This window comes from Pezoporus occidentalis, unplaced genomic scaffold, assembly GCF_034315485.1.
Source record: "Pezoporus occidentalis ecotype Australia unplaced genomic scaffold, CSIRO_AGI_Poc_V1 ctg70, whole genome shotgun sequence".
In the NCBI taxonomy this organism is placed as follows: Eukaryota; Metazoa; Chordata; class Aves; order Psittaciformes; family Psittacidae; genus Pezoporus; species Pezoporus occidentalis.
In genome coordinates, this window is record NW_026916053.1 from 2,357,973 (window position 1) to 2,377,606 (window position 19,634).

General features: G+C 53.1%; 1 protein-coding gene across 5 annotated transcripts in view; it reads left to right on the forward strand.

The window, feature by feature from the left end:
* Positions 1–19,634, forward strand: part of DLGAP4 (DLG associated protein 4) — a 128,884-nt gene that overhangs the window by 59,979 nt on the left and 49,271 nt on the right. For 3 of the 5 annotated variants that reach the window (XM_062642184.1, XM_062642186.1, XM_062642185.1), the window contains exons 3-5: positions 8,074–8,160; positions 15,932–16,972; positions 18,304–18,474. In XM_062642184.1, the coding sequence (XP_062498168.1) occupies positions 16,022–16,972; positions 18,304–18,474 (1,122 nt within the window). In that variant the 5' untranslated portion in view covers positions 8,074–8,160; positions 15,932–16,021. Of the gene's footprint in view, positions 1–8,073; positions 8,161–15,931; positions 16,973–17,532; positions 17,587–18,303; positions 18,475–19,634 lie in introns of all 5 variants that reach the window. The other 2 variants (XM_062642187.1, XM_062642188.1) reach the window with 2 other exon arrangements.

Here is a 19,634-nt window from a genome sequence, read left to right on the forward strand (position 1 = left end):
CTTCTTTAGTCCAAACTATGCAAAAGGGAAACAAACTCCATTTGTTTCACTCAATTTCATTCACTCATCTGTGCCAACTGCCCCAGAAAGCATCCAGCTTTGTGGAATATCACAGCAGCTCTCCCCATTCCAAAGCAATACAAGGGAAACTGAGGCAAAGCTTCCCTGATGGAGTAGGGAGTGGTATTTCAGGCTATAGAATCCCCACCAGCTGTGCCCCGGCCCCAGCTCTGTCTTGTTGTACATCAAGAGCGAATGAGCTCTGGCTTTGTCTGGGCTGGGGAATACATGTTGTAACTGGCGATGTTAATTAAGCGGTAACCAGACTGATGGAGATTTATTTCCAGGCTGCCTGCTAGAAAGGGGTGAGACACAGCTGGGGAATGGGAAATTGACCTTCTGCTCGCTTCCTGTCTCCTCCGAACAACCGCTGGTTAATGTGCTGGAAGCGATGGGGTGGGCTCTTCCAGGCAGCACTCCCTTGGGGCTGCCCAGACAGGCAGGAAGCATCTCTTCAGCCTGGCTCTGGTTGCCATCTCCCTCCATCCCAGGTCCTGATCCAGGAGCTGGCACTGGGCACAGTCCAAATGACTGGAGGTCCCTCCCTGCCTCCATGCCTGAGCTTCCCTACCCTGTGCCTCCGTGGTGGTTTGATTGAGTGATGGGTTTTGCACTTCTTTTTGCTGCAGAAGAGGCCAGCAGCCCTCACTCCAGAACCAGTGCCTCCAGTTGGTACAGGATGCCCTTTTTTTTCCACACCTGAGCTATGTGAACTACTCCTTGACATATTCTCCTCCATCTGGCGCTGCACACTGTCGTACTTTCTATCCCTGCGTTACACAGCAGGCTGGAGCACTCCTGAGACCTGCTTGCCTGCATGGAGCTACCTGGGCTCTGCTGGGCTGTGAGTCCCTGAACCCCACACTGCTCCGTTTCCAAGCAGGTGATGCCAGAGGGGTCCAGGCTTGGGGGGAAGCAGCAGCTGCCTGGAAAAGCTCCGATGGGCTTTACAGCCTGTCTGGCTTAGCACTGGGGTTATGGGCTCCATCTGCTCCCTGTCTCAGCCAGCAGCCTTGGCCGGGAGCAGAGGGGAGCCCCGCAAAGGGAGGGGGAAGAACAAGCAGCACTTCCCTTATAGGTGCTTTTAACCCTCGAGTTTCAGGTGCCCTCCAAACAAAGCCCCCAGCCCACACACAGTCCCCTGGTGAGTGCCCAAAACCAGCACAGCAGTCGTCCATAATGCCTTTATAAGCTGCTTTCTTTAAGATGACTGTTCCTGCAAGAAAGGGAGGGGGAGGCATGATTAATTTTCATTAGCCTTGTAAATAATAAGCTTGTTTCCGCTAGTCTTGCCCTGTAATTAGGGCTCTGGTTCCAGGGCCCTGCAGAAGGAAGCTGAGATTTGCTGGTGACTCACGGGAAGCTGGGCCAGCCTGGACATCCCACCCAGGGCCAGGAAAAGGAAAGTGGCTGGGGCCCCTTGGGAGAGATGGAGCTTCCCATCATTCCATAGGGGAAGAGAGCAAGGCAAGTTGTCCTCCATGGGGAGAGGGAAAAGCCCACCCAAAGGAAGCATAGGCTGAGCTTTGCACATCTTCGTTATTCAAATGAAAACGAAAGCAAGACGTCTGGTTCGGGGCTGGCAGCAGCTGCCCCAATAGCTGGATGCTGAATACAGATGTGGGATGGTCTTGGGATGTCAATGGCATGGAGATGAGGTAGGGAAGGAGCACCTGGATATTTGCATTGAACCTGGGGCTGAATGACCTGCGGCCATCAAGGCCACAGCCCAAAGCGCTGTGGAAATACCTGCTCTTGAAGCATGGAGTGTCCAAGCCCTGCAGCTGAGGACACCACACGTGTCAGGTGTGATCTTCTGGGCATCTCGTGAGTGGGGTCTCAAAACCTCAGGTGAACAAGAGGGGGAGTTTTGAAGCCTCTGTTTCTGTTTGGGTGCCTGCTCAGCAAAAACTTCCCTGCTTTTAATCTGAAAAACCTGCTTTGATGTATTTTAAAGAAAGAGCAGTATTTTACAGGAGGAAGATTGAACAGTTGAAAAAACCCAAACCAACCCAAACAGGTATTTTATTATTTTTATTATTTACCCCCCAAAATGGCCACACTGATCCCAAAACACCCCCTGGGCAGGATCATGGAGGAGCTGGGGGCAGCACTCTTGTACAGAGCAGTTTTCTCTCCTTCTGGCTGCTGCCCTGTCCCTGGAATAAAGAGGGGCTCATGGGAAACAGGGAACGGTTGCTTTGGTTACTCTTCTCCCTAACACGAGGGCAAAGAATCACATGGAGTGATCCAGGTGGAATCCTTTTTCCACAAGACAAATTCACTGTGGAGCTCGCTGCCAAGAGGTACCAGAAGCACAAAGCTAAGGAAGTTTCAAAAGAGGAAAAAAAACAAGGTTAAAAGAGATGTGAATGAGAAGAACATCTCTGCCTGCAAGAGGGGAAAGCCAGTCTTTGGGACCTTTGGAAAACGCAGTGTCCAGGATACCACCAGCATGGGGCACCTCCAGGAATGCCTCCATCCTGGCAGCATGCATGTAATCCCTCCTTGGGCTTGTGAGGTTCTCCATTCCCCCTGCGTGCTGCTCAGAGCAGGGTGAAAGCTGTGCTGCCCAGCTCAGGCAGCCTGGGAGGTGAAATGCAAAGCCAGGCAGGAGCCATTGATGAAGAGCACATCTTCGATTCCAAGGTGTGAGAAGATGCACAGGCTCAGCAAGGCAGCAGCCAGTTGTAGCTAAACACTACTGGAGCCTGAAAACAGTCCTGGCTTGGGGTGCCCACCTATTCTACAGCCACCCGAAAGTCTGAGAGCAGCAAGTGGCTTCTGTGCTGGGTATGGGCCATGGATGAGCAGGACCTATGCCATGCTCTGCAGAGGAGCTCAGTCCTACAGCCTCCATAGGAGAAGGTTCCTGCTGAAGATCTAAGACACAGCCCCTTCTGGGAACAGCTTTCCCAGCCCAGCAGATGCAACAAACACCCTTCTTGGAAGAGCAGTTTGCTAAGGAAAAACCAATTGGCACACTAATTACAAGTGACTGATTAAAGGACTAAAAGGGAATTACTCATCTTGTTAAAGGCAGGCACCTGCAGAGCTCTTCTTGCCATCAGAGCGACAGCATCCTCCATACCACAGAGAGGACACCTCTGCTCAGCAGTGCGGGCGTGTGAAGCACAACCTCTCATCCAGCACCGACCCACGGCCACCCGCCCGGCACATCCCAAGGAGCAGCAGCACATTGATCCACCACAGGCAGGGAGGTCGATTCTCATCTAACACCAACATGGCCTGCTCTTACTTGGGTTTGTCACAGACGGCTTCTCCGTGTGCTTCTTCTTTCCCATCCCTTGCAAAGGTGCAGCCAGCGGCCACATCAGGCAAGAAGCACGGAGCAGGAGCCTGCCCTGGGAAGGTCCAAGTGTTCCTGCCTCAGGGGCACCCAGTTAGGCAATGCAGGTTATCCCAGAGGTCAGGCCAGAAGCTTGGCCAGAGCACTCAGTAGCACAGTGTGGTGCCAGAGACAAGGGTAAGGGTTTCCCAGCGGGAGCTGCACAAGCACAAGGCTTCCTTATAGGATTGGTTGTGTGGCAGACCTGCTTTAGGGAATTTTTGCTGGATCAGGTTGTGTCCAGTCCCAGAGAGATGCTGCTCTCCATCTCCTGTTAGCCTGAGCAGACGAGCAGTGCCAGGGAGGGAGAGCAAGGAGCATGGGCAGGTTGTTCAGGTCTTCTCTGCTGCGTAAGAGTAGGCTTTCCTCCCATGGAGCCCCGTGGTCAGGACACAGGCACTTTGCAGCAGGACCCCAGCCAAGAGCAGGCTCCTCAGTATTCCCTGGGTGAGGAAAGCAGAGAGAACAGACATTGCAGAGCTGCAGGCTGGGCAGCAGAGGACATGGCTCCAAGGCTCCTCTTTGCAGCCGTGTTTCAGCACACAGCCCTCAGCACAAGTCTCTCCAGTTAAGTTCCTCATAACAAGGCAACCTCTTTCCCATGCATGTCACAGATGCTTGGCAGGCTCAGCGGGATGAGCTGGTGGGTTGTGGAAGACCCCATACATTCTCCTCTTCTACTTCCTCTGCCAGGACACAGATCTGTAAGCCTTACAGGTGGATATGACTCAAAAGCTGACCTTCTGGGCCGTGACACTCAATGTCCCTCTTCGCGCCCTCGTTCCTCCCTCAAGGCGTTGATTTTAACATTTGCTCATTTTAACACTCCAATTATGCAACATTCCTCACCAGATTTTGGGAGCACAACTAGGTCGAATTCCTGTCCATATGTGAGCAGAGTGCATTATCCAGGCTTCCTGGCATCAGTGTGAAGGCAATTAAAGCATTTCTTCTCTTTGGGTCCCTTGCTGGCTGGACCGATTTTATTCTCAACATCATGATGTCACGTTAATGAAGGCTCCTCCGTCCCTTCTGCTTGCCCTTCTCCTTCATTGTTTCCTATCCTGTCCCACACCCTCCTTGCCCCCCATGCCCTCAGAGGAAGGTGTCCATCCTGAACAGCATCTCATGGGCTGCTGAACTCCCATGCTGCCAGCCAGGCACTGCCACAGGAGCCACCTTCTCCCCACCAGAGCCTCACCATCACCCTCCGCATGCCCAGGAGTCTCTGAGGTCCATCATTAGTGTGGATTAGTGAATCCCTCCTCAGTGATCACAGGCTTGTGCATGCCCAGTGTATCTGGGTCCTGGGGAAGGAACGTGACACCCAGCTCGTCAGTGGGTTCCCTCAGTAAGAGCATCCCTCTTCTCTGCTGGGTACCACTGTGGGCACGGTTATCTGACTGCATGCAGCAGAGCGGCTCAGTTCTGCTCCATCCAGCTGTGTCCCCCATCCTGCCAATGAGAACCTCAGAGCTGCTGTCAGGTCCCCTCTATGTCTCTGAGGTTCCTTTTGACTATGATGTGGGATTGGGATCAGTCTTTTACACCCTCTGGTAGTCAGCGGTCACCATGGGCGGATCTTTTGCCTCACCCTCTTGCTTAAATCATAAATCACAGGCAAGATTAATGTGCATTGTCTGTGTGTCCAGGGTACCTTCCTGTTGGGAGAGCAGGAAGGGGAACGGCACATGCAGTGTGCCGTAACCTTGTTTCCCTCCTCCTGTGACCCAAACAGAACTCTTCTGCTGACAAATCATCTGCGTGGGGACCTTTGCAGCGTCAGTGTGCCTCTGCCAGCTCCTCTCAGAGAGACGAACACGTTCCTCACAGTTCAGCAGGACTTTGCCACTCCTCCCACCTTTGCCTGGTTGTTTCCTCTGGTGCTTTCACGCACATTTTTCCATTCATGCCTCCTTCAGAATCATGATGCTGGCTACAAATCTCTCCTCTTCCTAACAGCCACATCCCATCTGTGCTCTCCACAGCATCTCTGCCTTCCTTGAATGTGAGGCAGTGATAACTCGTATCAGGCCCCAAGCATCCTTCATACAAAATCTCATTCTTTCTGGGAGACCCACAAGACCTAAATGTGTTTGTTTTATCCAGAGAAATGGTCATGAGATTAGAGGTACAGGAGCACACACATATTTGTTGTCTTCATTTCTGTTGCAGGATTTGCACAGAAGGATGCTATGGCCTATTGCATAAAGGAAAGCAGGCCAGAAGTTTGTAATGACTATCTGAACTTAGAGTCTGTAAGGCAAAGTATTAGAAGGAACTCAAGTTGGGGATGATAGCAGGAGGAGGGGAGCATTGCATTCAACAGTGCTTGCCATCACTGGCAGCCTGCACGCCTGGCTGTGCTCTTCAGAGCATCCTGTGCCTTCATTGCCTCAGGGACCCCTGCTTGCCCCCTGCTCCCCACCACTCCCCTTGGTCTGCAATCCACTTCCCTGGGGTTACACCACCTCTCATAGTGCTGTGTGTCCTTCAAAGCGTGTAGATGAAGCCCTCGGTGACGTGGTGTAATGGTGGCCTTGGCAGCGCTGGGGAATGGTTGGACTTGATGATCTTAAGGGTCTTTTCCATCCTGGTTGATTCCATGACTCTATGTTGTCTTCAATCCCACCCGCTCCACAGAGCAGCCGTGATGTAAAGCAAGCTGCTCCTGAGAGCAGGAGAAAGAGGGGGATGATGGAGGTGGATCGCTGGGAGTTAGCTTAATGTCATTGTGCTGGTGGCACAATCGTTCATTTGCATTTCCTTGGGGCATTGATGCTGATATTAATTAAAGGTAATTATAGCACAGCTTTCTCGGTGCAACAGTAGCACGCAAAGACGAGAGCAGTATTACAGGCAAAAATATTCCTTCCTCTCAAGCTTCAGTGGCAGCTTCTATTTAGAGGAACCTGTTGGGTGGGTGGAGGCCTGGAGCCCAGGCACTGCTCCTCCCATCCGTCAGAGTCACCCTATGCCAAGGGATACCAATATCAGCACCATTCCTAGAGGATCTCAGGAATACCCTGAGATGGCTGGTGACAGACATAGACATGATGGGTGACGGTAGCACTGAACAGGTACTTCCAGCACAAGTTGGTACTGGGTGTGATACAGGGCGTTGGGCACTAGTGGTGAATACTTGTGCACCCAGGAGGGATGCTGGCAGCACTGATAACAGATGCTCATGACTTTCATGGTGGACATGAGCAGCTCTAATACACAGTGTTACCCTTCATGGCAATACCAGTGGCATTAGAGCAGAAGAGCAGTGGCTTTGCTGCTGGCAGATGGATGCTGATGCTGCAGATGGCTGTAGGTACCACTAGCCATGGATACTGGCTGTGATAATGGCTATTGCAGGCTCCGGATTACTGGCTCAAACCTAACTCAACTGACTAGTAGGTGGAATTCACTTTTTATGTGGAGAGAGCTGTGAAAAGGTTGGGTGGTATCAATGCAATTACCACTGTGTGGCCCTTCTGCAGCACGCAGACTCGTCATACCTTGTCTTACCACATTTCTGAGCAAGGGATGTGTCATTCCCATCCCTTGCTTCTCAGCAGCGAAAAGCTGAGCTCCCCAGATTGTCCCAGCATCGTGCCTGCCTCTTCTCAATGCAGAAGAGCAAACATGCCTACCATGGGAATTAATTGATGTAAACCCCAAATAATATTTAGTCTCACTGATTGTAATAATAATATAAATAAATAATTCTAGAATAAATAAATAAATAATGATATAATAAATAATTCAGGCTGTGATCTCTGCTGCAATGCACAGATTTCTGAGGACACCAAGAAACACCGGGGGCTGGTTCCCCCCCCCCCCGTATTTATTTACTTTGCTTTTCGTAAGGGAACATTTTTGTCAGTTGTTTGCAGTGCAGCTGATGGTGAATGACAATGAAGAAGGAAGCACAGCGCTTTAGCTGCGATACAGTAGCACCTAGTGACCAGATGGAAGAGATGTACAGTGTGAGCTGCTCAGGTTTAATGAGCAGCGCTGGTAGGTGAGAGCAAGAGGCAGGTTTTGGCAGGTGAATAGCTAGGACACACCAAAGGTACCTGGCTGCCATCTGCCACCCCAGTCAGGGGGTTTGGCCCCAGGATTGTCCCTCCTGCCTTACCAGACTGCTCTGCCATGGCTCAGAGCAAAGTGATCAGCCCAGAAGATGAGGCACAGAGGGTTACGGAATCAGCCCTGCTCAGGACAGTCAGCTCCTGGCACAGCCAAGAAATGAAGGGACAGCAAAGGGGCTTCTTGAGGGATTATTCCATGACAAAGAAACAAGGGCAGGAAAGTCAAAGAGCAATTTGGCAGTCCTGTGCCCCCGAGAGAGGAGCCCGGGCATTTTGCATGCTCTGCTTTTCACCCAGGTGGTTTGCAGTCTGTCCTTTCAGCCCACGTGCAGCATGGAGATACCTGGGACCCTTTGATGCATCTCTCGCCCTTCCGACGGGTATTGCCTCACCTCTGCACATAGGATGCTTTCTCGCATTCGCCTTGTGCCTTTGCTAGGACTTACTGAAGACAACCTGGGTGTCAGTCAGAGCTGTTACGTCTTTGCAGCATCACAGTTATGGCCTGGGACATTCGGCAGGAAGACATCACTGTGCTTTTTGTGACCTGAGGACGTTTTCCTCTTTCTCTCTGCCTGGCAGGTCTTCATGAGGGACAGCTCTGGAGGGACACAAGGTGCACAGGATGCTGAACCTGGCCTAGACCCCAAGCCCAGCAAGCTGTGAGAGGTACAGTATGGCTCGGGGATGGCTTTGGGAGCCAAGGGGGGTACAGGGTGGACAGACAGATCTGTGTGCTTGTGGTACGAGGGGCAGCAGAGCAGGAGGGAGCAAGGGGAGCTGGAGAGGGTGTTTCAATGACAACCCTGCCTCCATCCTGTAGTGAATCCTGCAAGGCGCCCATCACTAAAATAAAGTTATGAAATCTAATTCCGATTGCTATAGTAACGTCACGCCTCCGCGCTGACCTACTTCGAGACAAAGGAAGTGCTCCCGCAGCTTGGAACACACAGGAGGCTGCAGACGAGCCTCAGTCTGTTCTCTGGGAAGAGAATGGCAGAGGGAGCTCCTGGTTATTCCCCTCCTGCTTCCCCTTGCCCCAGGACCCTCAGGCAAAGGGCAACCCCTTTGTCTCAGGCGCTGAGCAAATCCACTGCGGGAGAGCTTCTCCATCCTGCATCCCAATCACAGGCTCCACCTAGCTTCCTCTGGGTGTTTAGGCAATAGGAACATCTGCCCTGGAGCAAAGCAACGTCCTTGCAAAGCTGCAGAGATCTGGTGGTGCTGCAGACATCCCCTTTTGGAGCACCCCGCTGCTGCTGTGCCACAAACACCCAGGGCAAGGAGCCTGTCCCTGCCCTCCCAGTTGTCCTCACCTCCCCATCATCTGTTTAGTCCATGTCCTGCTGGTCCTGGGGCTGTTGTTTGCTCTGGTACACAGTGAGACAGGAGGATCCTGTCTTTTTACAGGGACTTTTTACAAGGGCAGGCAGTGACAGGACAAGGGGAATGGCTTTAACCTGACAGAGGGGAGATTGAGATTAGTTCTTCACTGTGAGGGTCATGAGGTTGCCCAGAGAAGCTGTGTCTGCCCCATCCCTGGCAGTGTTCAAGGCCAGGTTGGATGGGGCTTGGAGCAACCTGCTCTAGTGGAAGGTGTCCCTGGCCGTGGGTTGGAACTGGATGAGCTTTAAGGTCCCTTCCAACACAAACCAGTCTGGGATTCTGTGATGATTCTATGACCTGGCTGGCGGTGTGGGGCAGGGTGATAGCACAGAAGGCCAAGCAGAGTGGCCTGCCGCCTTCTGAGTCAAAAGTTGTCAGTGCAAGTGTGGACAACCTCCATCCCAAGGAGTCACAGCATAAGCAAGGAAGAGCAGTCATGTTAAGTGCTTTTCATCATCTGCTTGCTCCATGGAGGTCCTTGCAGACACACACACACCCCTCCAGGCCTATTGAACAGCACAGACCAGAACAAATCAGTTTGGGTCCCAAATGGCCTCATTAGCTGCTCTTCCAGACAAGCTGGAACATGCATCATATTGTCACCAGCATGTACCGTAAGTGCTTTGTAAGGGAGCAGAGACTGCAGGTGAGTACCAAAACAGTGACCTTTGCTCACTGGTCCTTCCACTCCATCTCATCAACTCTCCTGGAAACTCTCCCTTATTTGTCTTGCCTTCATTTGCCTCCTTTGACCTACTTAATGCTTTGCATTTCCTTCTTCAGAGCAGATCCCATCTTCTGGAGAACTTTGAGAAACTTCTATTTAGGGACAAATAGGTTGTAAAGTTTCTGGGGTTTTGTTCACCTGAGAGATGATTATATTACCAGTGACATTTGCATGAAAATAAGGTCTCTGCCTCTCTAAAGAGTTCATCTGCTCCTCCAGCTTAGTCAACACCTGCAGCCAAAGATCTTTGTCATACTGCAGCCATTTTTTCACAGCATTTGGTTGTGCTGCTACCAAAGAAAGAAAGAAAGGAGGAAGGAGAGAAAGAAAGAAAGAAGGAATAGTATCTAGACCATATAAGGAAGAAAAATTATCATCCTCTGTTTTGGGATGGCCCCAGTCAGATCCTGCCCCTCCTCATCTTTGCTGGCAGTCCCAGCAAAGATATCCCTTTGCCTGAAGAACAAGCAGGAGACTATTGAGAGTCCCAGGGCTGTGGGGCACTATTCAGCTCTCACAAGACCTTGGGATTCCACATTAAAAAGGCACAAAGCACTTATTTACACATGAAGTGAGATGTGAGGAGATCATTCCACCGGTGACATGGGACTCAGTAGCATTCAGAAATCAGTGCTGCACACTCTCTTAAGCTCCTGTGCTAATGTAGCCCATGCTGGGGTTTGCTTCATGCAGCATTAACTGCTTGGAAGTTGGACTTGTAGATGAGCTGGGTGAGCCCAGTGGGACACCTTCAGGCAATGGGCGTACGGGCCCTGGTAAAGCAACTCACCCACCTCCTAAGGAGGTGCTGCAGGTAGATGAGACCCATGACTTGCTGAAACCACTGTCTCCCTCCACTGTTGTGCAGAGACAAAGTGAGGGGCAAAGGGTGGGTGTGATGCTGTCATACCTCCATGTGTGTGGATACATCCATGTAATGTGGGTATGATGCTGATGACAGCATCACAGCCACGTTATGGGAAGTCCACATAAACCCCATGGGTGCTCCTCAGGAGATCCTGGCTTAGGCTCCTCTCAGCAGCCCAGGGTGGGCAGCATTGCCTGGTACCCACCACCCTTGGGACAAAGCTTCCTGTCAGCAGTGGGAACCTTCCCGGGGCAAAGCGAGCAGCAGAAGGAGGCTGGAGCAAGCTCTGTTGTATAATGAATTGTTCTAAGTAGAAGCTGGCTATTTTTATCCTCTGCGATTAGATTCTGAACTGTGAATCATCATTAATGCAACACCCTGGGAGCCGGCGGCCCCCCTCGCTGAATGCCACATGAAGTGTTCCTGCTAATTCAGGGAACATTTGAATTCATGCGTGTAGGCAGGACCAACGTCACCTACACCACAGTATACAATCTTTAAAGCCTCTTGCGGCAGGGCGCGGGGAGTCATTTTTCTTCTGCAGGTTGCGAATCATTTATTCCTTATCTAGCTAGTTATTAGCGTGCTGCTAGGTTTCTATATATAAAAGCCACCCATGTGTTTGCAGCCAGCTTGGATGGCTGGGCCGAGGTTTACGTGGGAGATCATGCTCTGTGGAGCTCTGGAGGAGCGGATGAGCAGAGGGCAGGACTAGTTGACACCAAAGGGTGCATGCAAGCATCACCAGGACAGGGGTTTCTTCCTCCTGAAGGACTTGTGCCCTGAGCACTCCCATTTCACAGGCTGCTGCTTCCCCTGATGATTCTACCTGCCTCTGCTGAGCCGTACACATCCCTCCCCAAGCCATCCTGTTCAGGCCAAGTTATGATCTCAAGAGATGCTTTCCAACCTAAACAAGTGTTTATTATGTAAAGGCCAGCCAAGAAGCCTGGGTGAAGGTCTGGCTGTGTGTCTGGTGCCTGGTGTTTTGCACAGGAGCAGTGATTTTGTGGTGTATTCTGCTCTTTAGATGGGACGTGACAGAGGTTAGGATGAGAAAACAGAGCTCTCTCGGGAGGAGGAAGGTTCAGAGCAAGGATGCAGCCCCTGGGCTGGCATGCAGCGTGGGGGCAGCAGCTTTGGTGTTTCCACAGGGAACAAACTTAGAAGGTGTTGGAAAGCTCTGCTGGTGGGAATAGCAGGAAAGCTATGGATAAGCTGTGAGGGGGAGGCAGGGAGGAGAGGGAAGCAAGGGAAGGGAGGAACGATGCTTTTGGCTGTGATCTGGGGAAGAAAGAAGAGCTCTTCAAGTACCGTAATTTCAAGGACTCACCGAGCCCTGTCTGGCTGGGTTGGATGGGCAGCCATAAGCTGGGCAGGCACGTGACAGTGAGGATAGGACAGATAGCTTGGAAACCATGCTTTGTTCCTATCTACACTGCATTGCAGCTGTCTCCTCCATCCACTTCCTTTCAGTTGCCTCCTCCTCTGCCCGCAGTTCAGGCCAGCCTAATCTCTCTGCTGTTAAAAAAGAGACCGAAAAGCAAATATTTGCAGTCATTGAAGTATCTGTTACAACAACAGGGTTTTTCAGCTCACAATGAAGACGTGATTCAGTCTCCCTGAAGTGGAAAGAACCATCTCCCACCAGCTCCAGCAGCCCTCGGGGCTGGCCCCATCTCCCACTCACAGCAGATGAACACAGCATCTGGGGGTCCTCCAGGAGGGAAGCATCAGCAGCGCTCAGCCAGGGGTGGAGAGGAGCCCTGCTGGGCAGGAAGTTCTTCAGGCAAGGCTATCATCTCCTGCACTGGAGGCTTCATGCCCTGCTCAGTGTCTGGAGCTGCAGATGTGTTTTGCAGGAGGTGGTGCTGTAAGGGAATTGAGTGCAGCAGGTCTGAGTCTGCACATGGGCAGCTCCAGAAGAAGACAGCTCCAGATGGGGTTCAGAGTGGTTTGGGACACACAAAACTGCCGTAAATCAGGTCAGGTCACTCACAGAGACCTCAGCATCAGCAAAGCCATTGGGAAGAGGAAGGGCAACCCTGAAAAAGAACAAGCTGAGGGGAAGGAAGGTGACAGGGCAATGCAGCAAACCCAGCCCCTTCCTCTGCATCCTCTCCAGGCCCTGTTATGACCATCTGCTAACCGGGGTCTTCTCCTGCTGCCCATGCCAGTGGGAGTCACCCACCTCCCTGCCCTGGTGCCCAGTTTGGGGCTGAGGGATGCAGTGGGTCCCTGGGAGACCTCCCTTCCCGGTGTGAGAGCTGCAGGATCATGGATTTGGGAGATTGAATTTCCAGCTTTTCATCCTTCCAAATTAAAGAGATGGTGGGGAAGAGGCTTGTTGGGTTTTTCCCTTCCCTGACCCCACGTCTTAGGGAAGTGCCAAGGATTGCAGAGAGTAATCAAAATGTAATGAAAACAGTTTAATCCATCTTAAAGGGCAACCAGCTCCCAGGGGATGCAGCAAACAGTGTGTGGTGGGCACCAGGAGCCAGGAGAGCTCCCTTCGCTTTTCCTCCCTCCCTGCTTGTCCCCACAGCCCCTCAGCCACTCCTCCCTGACCCTCTGCTTCTTGAGCTGTCCTGAGCCAGTCCAGCCCCCAGCCCCACTCTTCCCTTGCAAGCCAGGCTTTCCTTGCTTTGCATTTATTTTCATTCCTGTTATTTCATTTCATTTCATTTCCCTATTTATTTTGGGTCCTAAGGCAGTTTCACTTCATCCTGGAGCCCAGTGAACACAGAAGCAGTGATGCTAATCTGCTCTATGGCAAAGCAGTCACGGGGCTGAAGTCTCTTTCAGGAGTGCCTGGGAGACTTTAGCTTCAAATATTGATTGCCCTTTGTAGGAAAAGACGTATTTACTATCAATATCCAGAGACATCCCATTATAATCAAATCAGTGCTGTGTTGTCTCCTTGGGGACTGTGTGACTCCTGCAGCGTAACGTGATGGGAGAAGCACAGCATCCATCAGAGCTGGGGTGGCCTCAAGTGCACAAGCCTGAGTGAAGGACCTTGCAGGGAGCCTGGAGCTGGGACATGGAAGGAAAGGGGAGAGAGGCCACAGTGAGCAGAGCTGAGCCTGGGCAGAGCAGGGAGGTATTCAGGAGGATTTGGGCTTCACCTCCAAGTCAAGCAGGGCTGACGTTGCCTGTCTGTGGCTAGATGGAATGTAAGGACCAGATGAATGGCCCATTCTGGAGCCTGTCCTTCTACACCCCATCCTTCTCTTGTGTCCAGAGGGTTTCCTTTCTCCTGGGGCTTTTTGTCACCTCCCTTTAACCACTGTGCTGATGCCAGCTTACACAGTGTAGTACAGGGCTGCCTGGCACACCCATGAGCACTTCTGCGGCCAGCACCCACTGCTGCTCCACCAGCTCACATGGGTGCTGTCCCATGGGCAAGGGACTCCAGAGAGGCTAATGCCCCAAGCTGCTGAAGAGCACAAGGGGAAAAGGATGGCACCCAGCAGTACCATAAGCAGCCAGACCCTGGTCAAGGCTAGTGTTGCATTGGGTGTTTTGGCAGGAGAAGCAGGTTTACTGTTATCCCTGAGCTCAGGCCAGGATAACGCCATGTCCTCATCCCCAAAACACATGGGATCCTAAGAAGACCCACTCCATGGGGCCATACAGCTTCCCCAGGGTTGTTTGAGGAAAGGTGGGACCCCCGGAGCAGGGTTTGAAGGACGAGGAGCAGGAGGAGCCTCTGTCTGCGCTCGCTGTCTTCAAACCACTGCTTTAGAAAGACCAAAGCTTTGCTGGGAGTAAGAGTTGGATGGAGACTTTTTAAGCGATGGAATGCATGGCACTTCTCTTTTTCCTTTGTGCCTCCAAACAACCATTTAAAGCCCCAGCTGCTTTTCATTATTAATGTGCTTTTCCCTGCGCGAGGAAGGAAAAGAAGCCTGTCAAGTCCTATCGTTCTCCACTGATTGCTGACTGCTCCCTGCACCAGTTTGGTCCTCGCTGCTTTTGCTGACCAGACTGCATGAAGGAGGATGAGCTCCTAGGGGAAAACCAGAGTTAAATCTGTGGCTTGACAGGGAGAACCCAGGAGCTCTGTTGCTCTTAGGACACCATTCTCCTCCTTGTTCCCTAGGAAAAAGCAAATCGGGGCTTGCTTTCTCTCAAGCTCCCGGGAGGCTCTGAGGTTCAGTCACTATTTTCCCTTCTAGGTGCATTTGGGGAATATTGGATCATCCTGGGGTTGGAAAATGCACACACCTCTGTCACTGCAGCCCCCAGAGCAGCCCCTTATCTTCCCAAGGAGCAGCTGTTCACCTTCCTGTCCATGGTTTGGGTCCCTGGATTTTGAGCAAGCAGGATTTTATACAAGTAGCCTAGGATCTCAGCCCCCAGACTTTTACACCTGTAGGATGCTTCAGTGTTTGCGAGTTGCCATTAAACAACACTCAAGCTAAAAAAGGAACTAAGAAACTAAACTAAAAACTAAAAGGGATAAGAATCAGTTTATTTAGGTCTTAAGCATGGAAAATCAACTCAGTGATTGACAGCTCATCATGTGTTCTGTTCATTGATTTCATTCAAGCAGCCCCAAAGAGTTTGTCTTTTCCCCCTGTATAACCCAGTGCAGACGAGGATCCTTTTGAGCCAAGCAGGACAAGGTAGGTGCACTGGGGAAGGCTTCAGTGAGGAGCTCCCTTGCCCTGAGGGGACCCTCTGTATCCGGCTGCCCAGGAGCGATGCAGCGAGGCAGGAAAGATCAACTGAGCAGCAACCAGCTTCTGAGGTCAGGCTCCAAGTGTTCAGAAACACCTCTGCTCTCATTGCAGCTACTGAAACCATTTCCTCTGGGGTAAAACACGCCATAAACCGTGGTGTTTGTTGGAGAGGAGACGTTTGACATCATATCAGATTAGCACAGCTGCATGCGACACAGAGAACAGGGCTGCCAGCCCCTTCCAAGACCCAAGAACCACAAAGCAGAATGCAAGAAGAAGGGATGCTTGGCTCCAGCCTTCCCCTGGCTCAGGCAAGGCCCGTGTGCAGGGTTTGACGGCAGGTTTTCCTCCAGCCTCCTGAACAAATGGGACGGGAGCAGTGATTTGCTGGCAGTGCCCCTGTTAGCCTGTGTTACACTGCCTGGGGAAGGGATTCTATTAAATAAACATGTGCAGAGACCAGACAAATAGCAGCAGCGTTGTTTAAGCAGGCTGTGGTTGAGCACTGAGACACCCAAGTGCTTAAACTGCAGCTAGAAAGAATGAACCCTTCCCCTCCTCTTCTCCTGTACCCTGTTCTCTCCAGCACCATGTCTCACGTCCCTTCTCCTCCCTTTCTGCCATCTCATCTCCCTCCCGTCCTGCTTCCATCCCTTAACCTTGGTGGCAGTTGTTTTCAGAGCTGGACCAGCCCTGGCAAGGAAGCCCCACTGCAGAGAGGCTGCCAAAGGGGTTCTCAGCAGGCTCTGAGTGTCTGTCCTCTTCCTTCAGGTGCAGGGGAGTCTGCAGGAGAGCAGGGCCAGCTCCTGCAAGGGCTCTGCCACACCAACCCTGAGCAATGGTCTGGGAAACACTGGGACCATGAAGGGCTTAGGAGATAACAGAAGCCGCCACCTTTCTGATAACCTGGACTCCCCTCAAGACTCTCTTTATGCCCCCCAGGACAGGAACCCCTATCTCCTCAGCCCCACCGACTCCTTCACCATGGACCCCCGATTCCCAGCCCAAAACACCCTCCACGGCGACTGTCTCCTTCCACTCAACAACCAGATCTCCAACAGCAGCACATTCCCGCGCATCCATTACAACTCCCACTTCGAGGTCCCAGATGACAACCCTTTTCCAAGCCATGCCCAAGCCACTAAAATCAACCGCTTGCCTGCGAACCTCCTGGACCAGTTTGAGAAGCAGCTGCCCATCCACAGAGACGGCTTCAGCACCCTCCAGTTTCAGAGGAGCGATGCAAAGCACCGGAGCGAGAGCCCTGGGCGCATCCGGCACCTCGTCCACTCGGTCCAGAAGCTCTTTGCCAAGTCCCAGTCTCTGGAGGGCCCCACCAAAGGCAACGTGAACGGCAAGAAGGGGACGGATGACGCCAAGCAAAACCGGAGGAGCAAGAGCAAAGACCGGGCGAAGACCTCCGAGCCCAAGCGCAGGACCAGATCCAACATATCAGGCTGGTGGAGCTCAGATGACAACTTAGACAACGATACCTGCAGCTACCGCAACCCAATGGGCCTCATGACGCTGGGCAGGCAGCCGGACCACAGCCAGCCCAAGTACTTCATGCACGCTTACAACACCATCAGCGAGCACATGTTGAAATCCTCCAAGAGCAATAACGACCTCAAGGTCACCCCATGCACCAATATCCCCATCAACAATGACTCCAACTACATTAAGAGGGGCTCCTGGTCCACGCTGACGCTCAGCCATGCCCGGGAAATGTGCCAGAAGGCCTCGGCCACGATCGACAAAGCCTTGCTGAAATCCAAGTCCTGCCATCAAGACTTGGCCTATCACTACCTGCAGGTGGGTGCAGTGAGGGGTTATGGCTTCTCCGTGCAGGGAGAATACAGGAAAACAGGGAACACTCTCTTAGTAGGGGCCCTATTGCACCCTATTACCAAACAGCTCCTGATGGTTCAGGTGCCACCTCAAGTCACTTTGCCAGGAGAGGACTGGGTGGGTTAAATTCACCGTGGCCCCAGGGATAGCCCTATGGGGACACCGGTGTTGCTGGGCTCCAGCTCTCCCAGTGCTGCCCCAGGACCCCCAGCCCCTGTGCTGGACCATGGCAGTGTGGAGAAGTGGTGATGTGCCTGCACCACAGCCTCAGCACCCTGTTCCCTGTCTGCTGTGGGGCCCCAGCACACCCCCAATGCCCACCACACCGTGCAGATGCTGTGGTGGGGTGGACTCTTGGGCAGCCAGGCATGGAGTTGCCCACATGTACCCATTATCACTTGATGCCCATCCATCTGGGTACACCAAGGGGCTGTGGCTCATATCCCAAGCACTGCCACCACCCCCAGGTCTGAAGATGACCAGTGATAACTAATGCTTACCCCCTTATATCCATGCATCGCAAGGATGTGCCGGCGTGCCCAGTAAGCCCTGCTCTACAGAGCTTCCCCGGAGCGCTGGTAGGACCTGCAGCTCTGCAGGGCATGGCTGCCTTTGGCACGTGGGGCAGGGCTGTGGGGCCAGGAGGGCAGTGCCAGCCTCTCTGCTTGCATGGCACAAGCCTGCATGGCTAATGCTGGTTTGACACACACCAAGAGCGCCAGGTCACAGCACTGACTGAAGAACATAAACCCAGCTGTGCCCTAAGAGGGAGGAATGAAGATAAATAAGCCAGGCCTGGCTGGGAGATTAAGGGGGGGACTAGTCAATGTATGTATGTCTCCAGCATCCTTTTTAATGCAAAGGTGTCATGGGCTCCCCTGGCTGTAGCCAGCAGGCTTAGAAGCTTTAAAGAGCAATGAATTATTGCAGCACACCCTGCTCCCAATTGCTTGCTGGCCATGGCTGCAAATAAAATTGCAGAGGGACTTAACTCCATCAGGAACGTCATCAGGGAAAACGTTCTCGGCCTGGTTTCTTTTTCTTTGCCCACCTCCTTATGAGGTTAAAGAGCTGCAGCCAGAGCATCTGCTGGCACTGATATCCCTCTGGGTGCAGTGGCAGAGCCCAGTGCAGGCAAACCAAACGCAATCACAGCAGCCCCTCACCTTCAGGGTTTGGCCACGGCTGGGGGTAGGAGACTGCCGTGCTGGTTATTGCCCTGCCATGTAACGAGGTTATTGCCCTGCCATGTAACAAGGTTATTGCCCATGTAATGAGCCTCCGTTTCTCGACAGCCTGACGGAGGGCTGTGGGCGCAGCTGGGTGGCGTGAGCCCGGCCAGCAGCTGGGCAGCCCAACCGCTGGGCTGGGAGGACACGGGGGCCACCCCGCCGCAGCCGAGCGAGCCCCCGCGGAGCTGGGACCAGCCCCTCAGCCCTGGGCAGACCGACGCGGGCAGCGGCCAGGTAGGGATCTTGTTTTGAGGGGAAGCTTTTGCCCAGCTCCCTCCCAGCCCTGACCCTCCTGGGACCATCAGGCAGGGTCGGCAGCCTGCACCACCGAACTCGGAGCGGGAGCAGCGTGGGTAGGGAGAACCCCGCACTCACTGTCATCGTGGATGGAGGGGCATCGGGAGGTGCTGCGGTGTGAGCAGCATCCTGAGGGACTGGGGCAGCTTCTGCAGCCACCAGCACCTCGCCTTCAAAGCCAAGACCCCAGGCACCCAGTCCAGAAACATGAGGTTTGGTGCTCCCAGAACCCTAGAGGTCACAGATGCTCAGGCTGAGATGGCCCACAGGTGCCCGGTGTAAGCCCCAGAGGGCAGGCACAGGGCTCAGGGCCCTCAGGGCAGGAGGGGGTGATATATCCAGGCCCCTGTCAGCATGGGAAGGGGACTAAACTGGTGATGGAGGAGTCACCTCTAGAGCCCACTCTGTGGGAGATGTCATTGTGCAAAGCCACACGTCCCCTGCCGCCTGAAGCAGGATGAGCCCACTCCCTGCTTCTGCCATGGTGAGGGACCGCAGGCATCTGCCTGCACACAGAGCCTGGTTCTTTGGGGACATGGAGGCCCTGCCCTGCTGCTGCCAGGCAGAAACGGCTGGTGGGTTGCAGAGGTGGGGAAGAGTCCCTCTGACATGAGGGAGGGCAGGAGGTGTGGGATGGGGACAAGCAGGACCCCCCAGCCTCCTGGCTGGACTAAGCCCCCAAAGCTCTTCACTTCTCCTGCCCCATCTGCAGGCTCTGGATAATCTTGGGGCTCATCAAGGACTAACGGGGGTCCATATCCAGACGCAGACATTGGAGCTGAGAGTGGGTGATCACACAGCTCCAGGTCCAGCTCTGTCCTGTCGGGGTTGGGGGTCTCTCAGGAGCAATCCCCAAGGTGACACAGCACTGTCCTTAGAGCAGTCCCCAGGGAGGGAGGCCCTGCTCCACATCTGTTCCCTCTTCTGCCCTCCCTAGGAGGTCAGGATCCCAATGGCCAAGCAGCTCCTTATAGTGAGAGATGCCCCAGGCAGGGCTGAACAGCCCCAGGCACAGACTCAAACTCACATCCATGGACACCAAGACCACATTGAAGGGACAAGCAGTGCCGGGGCTCCCAGAGGACAGTTGTACCAAG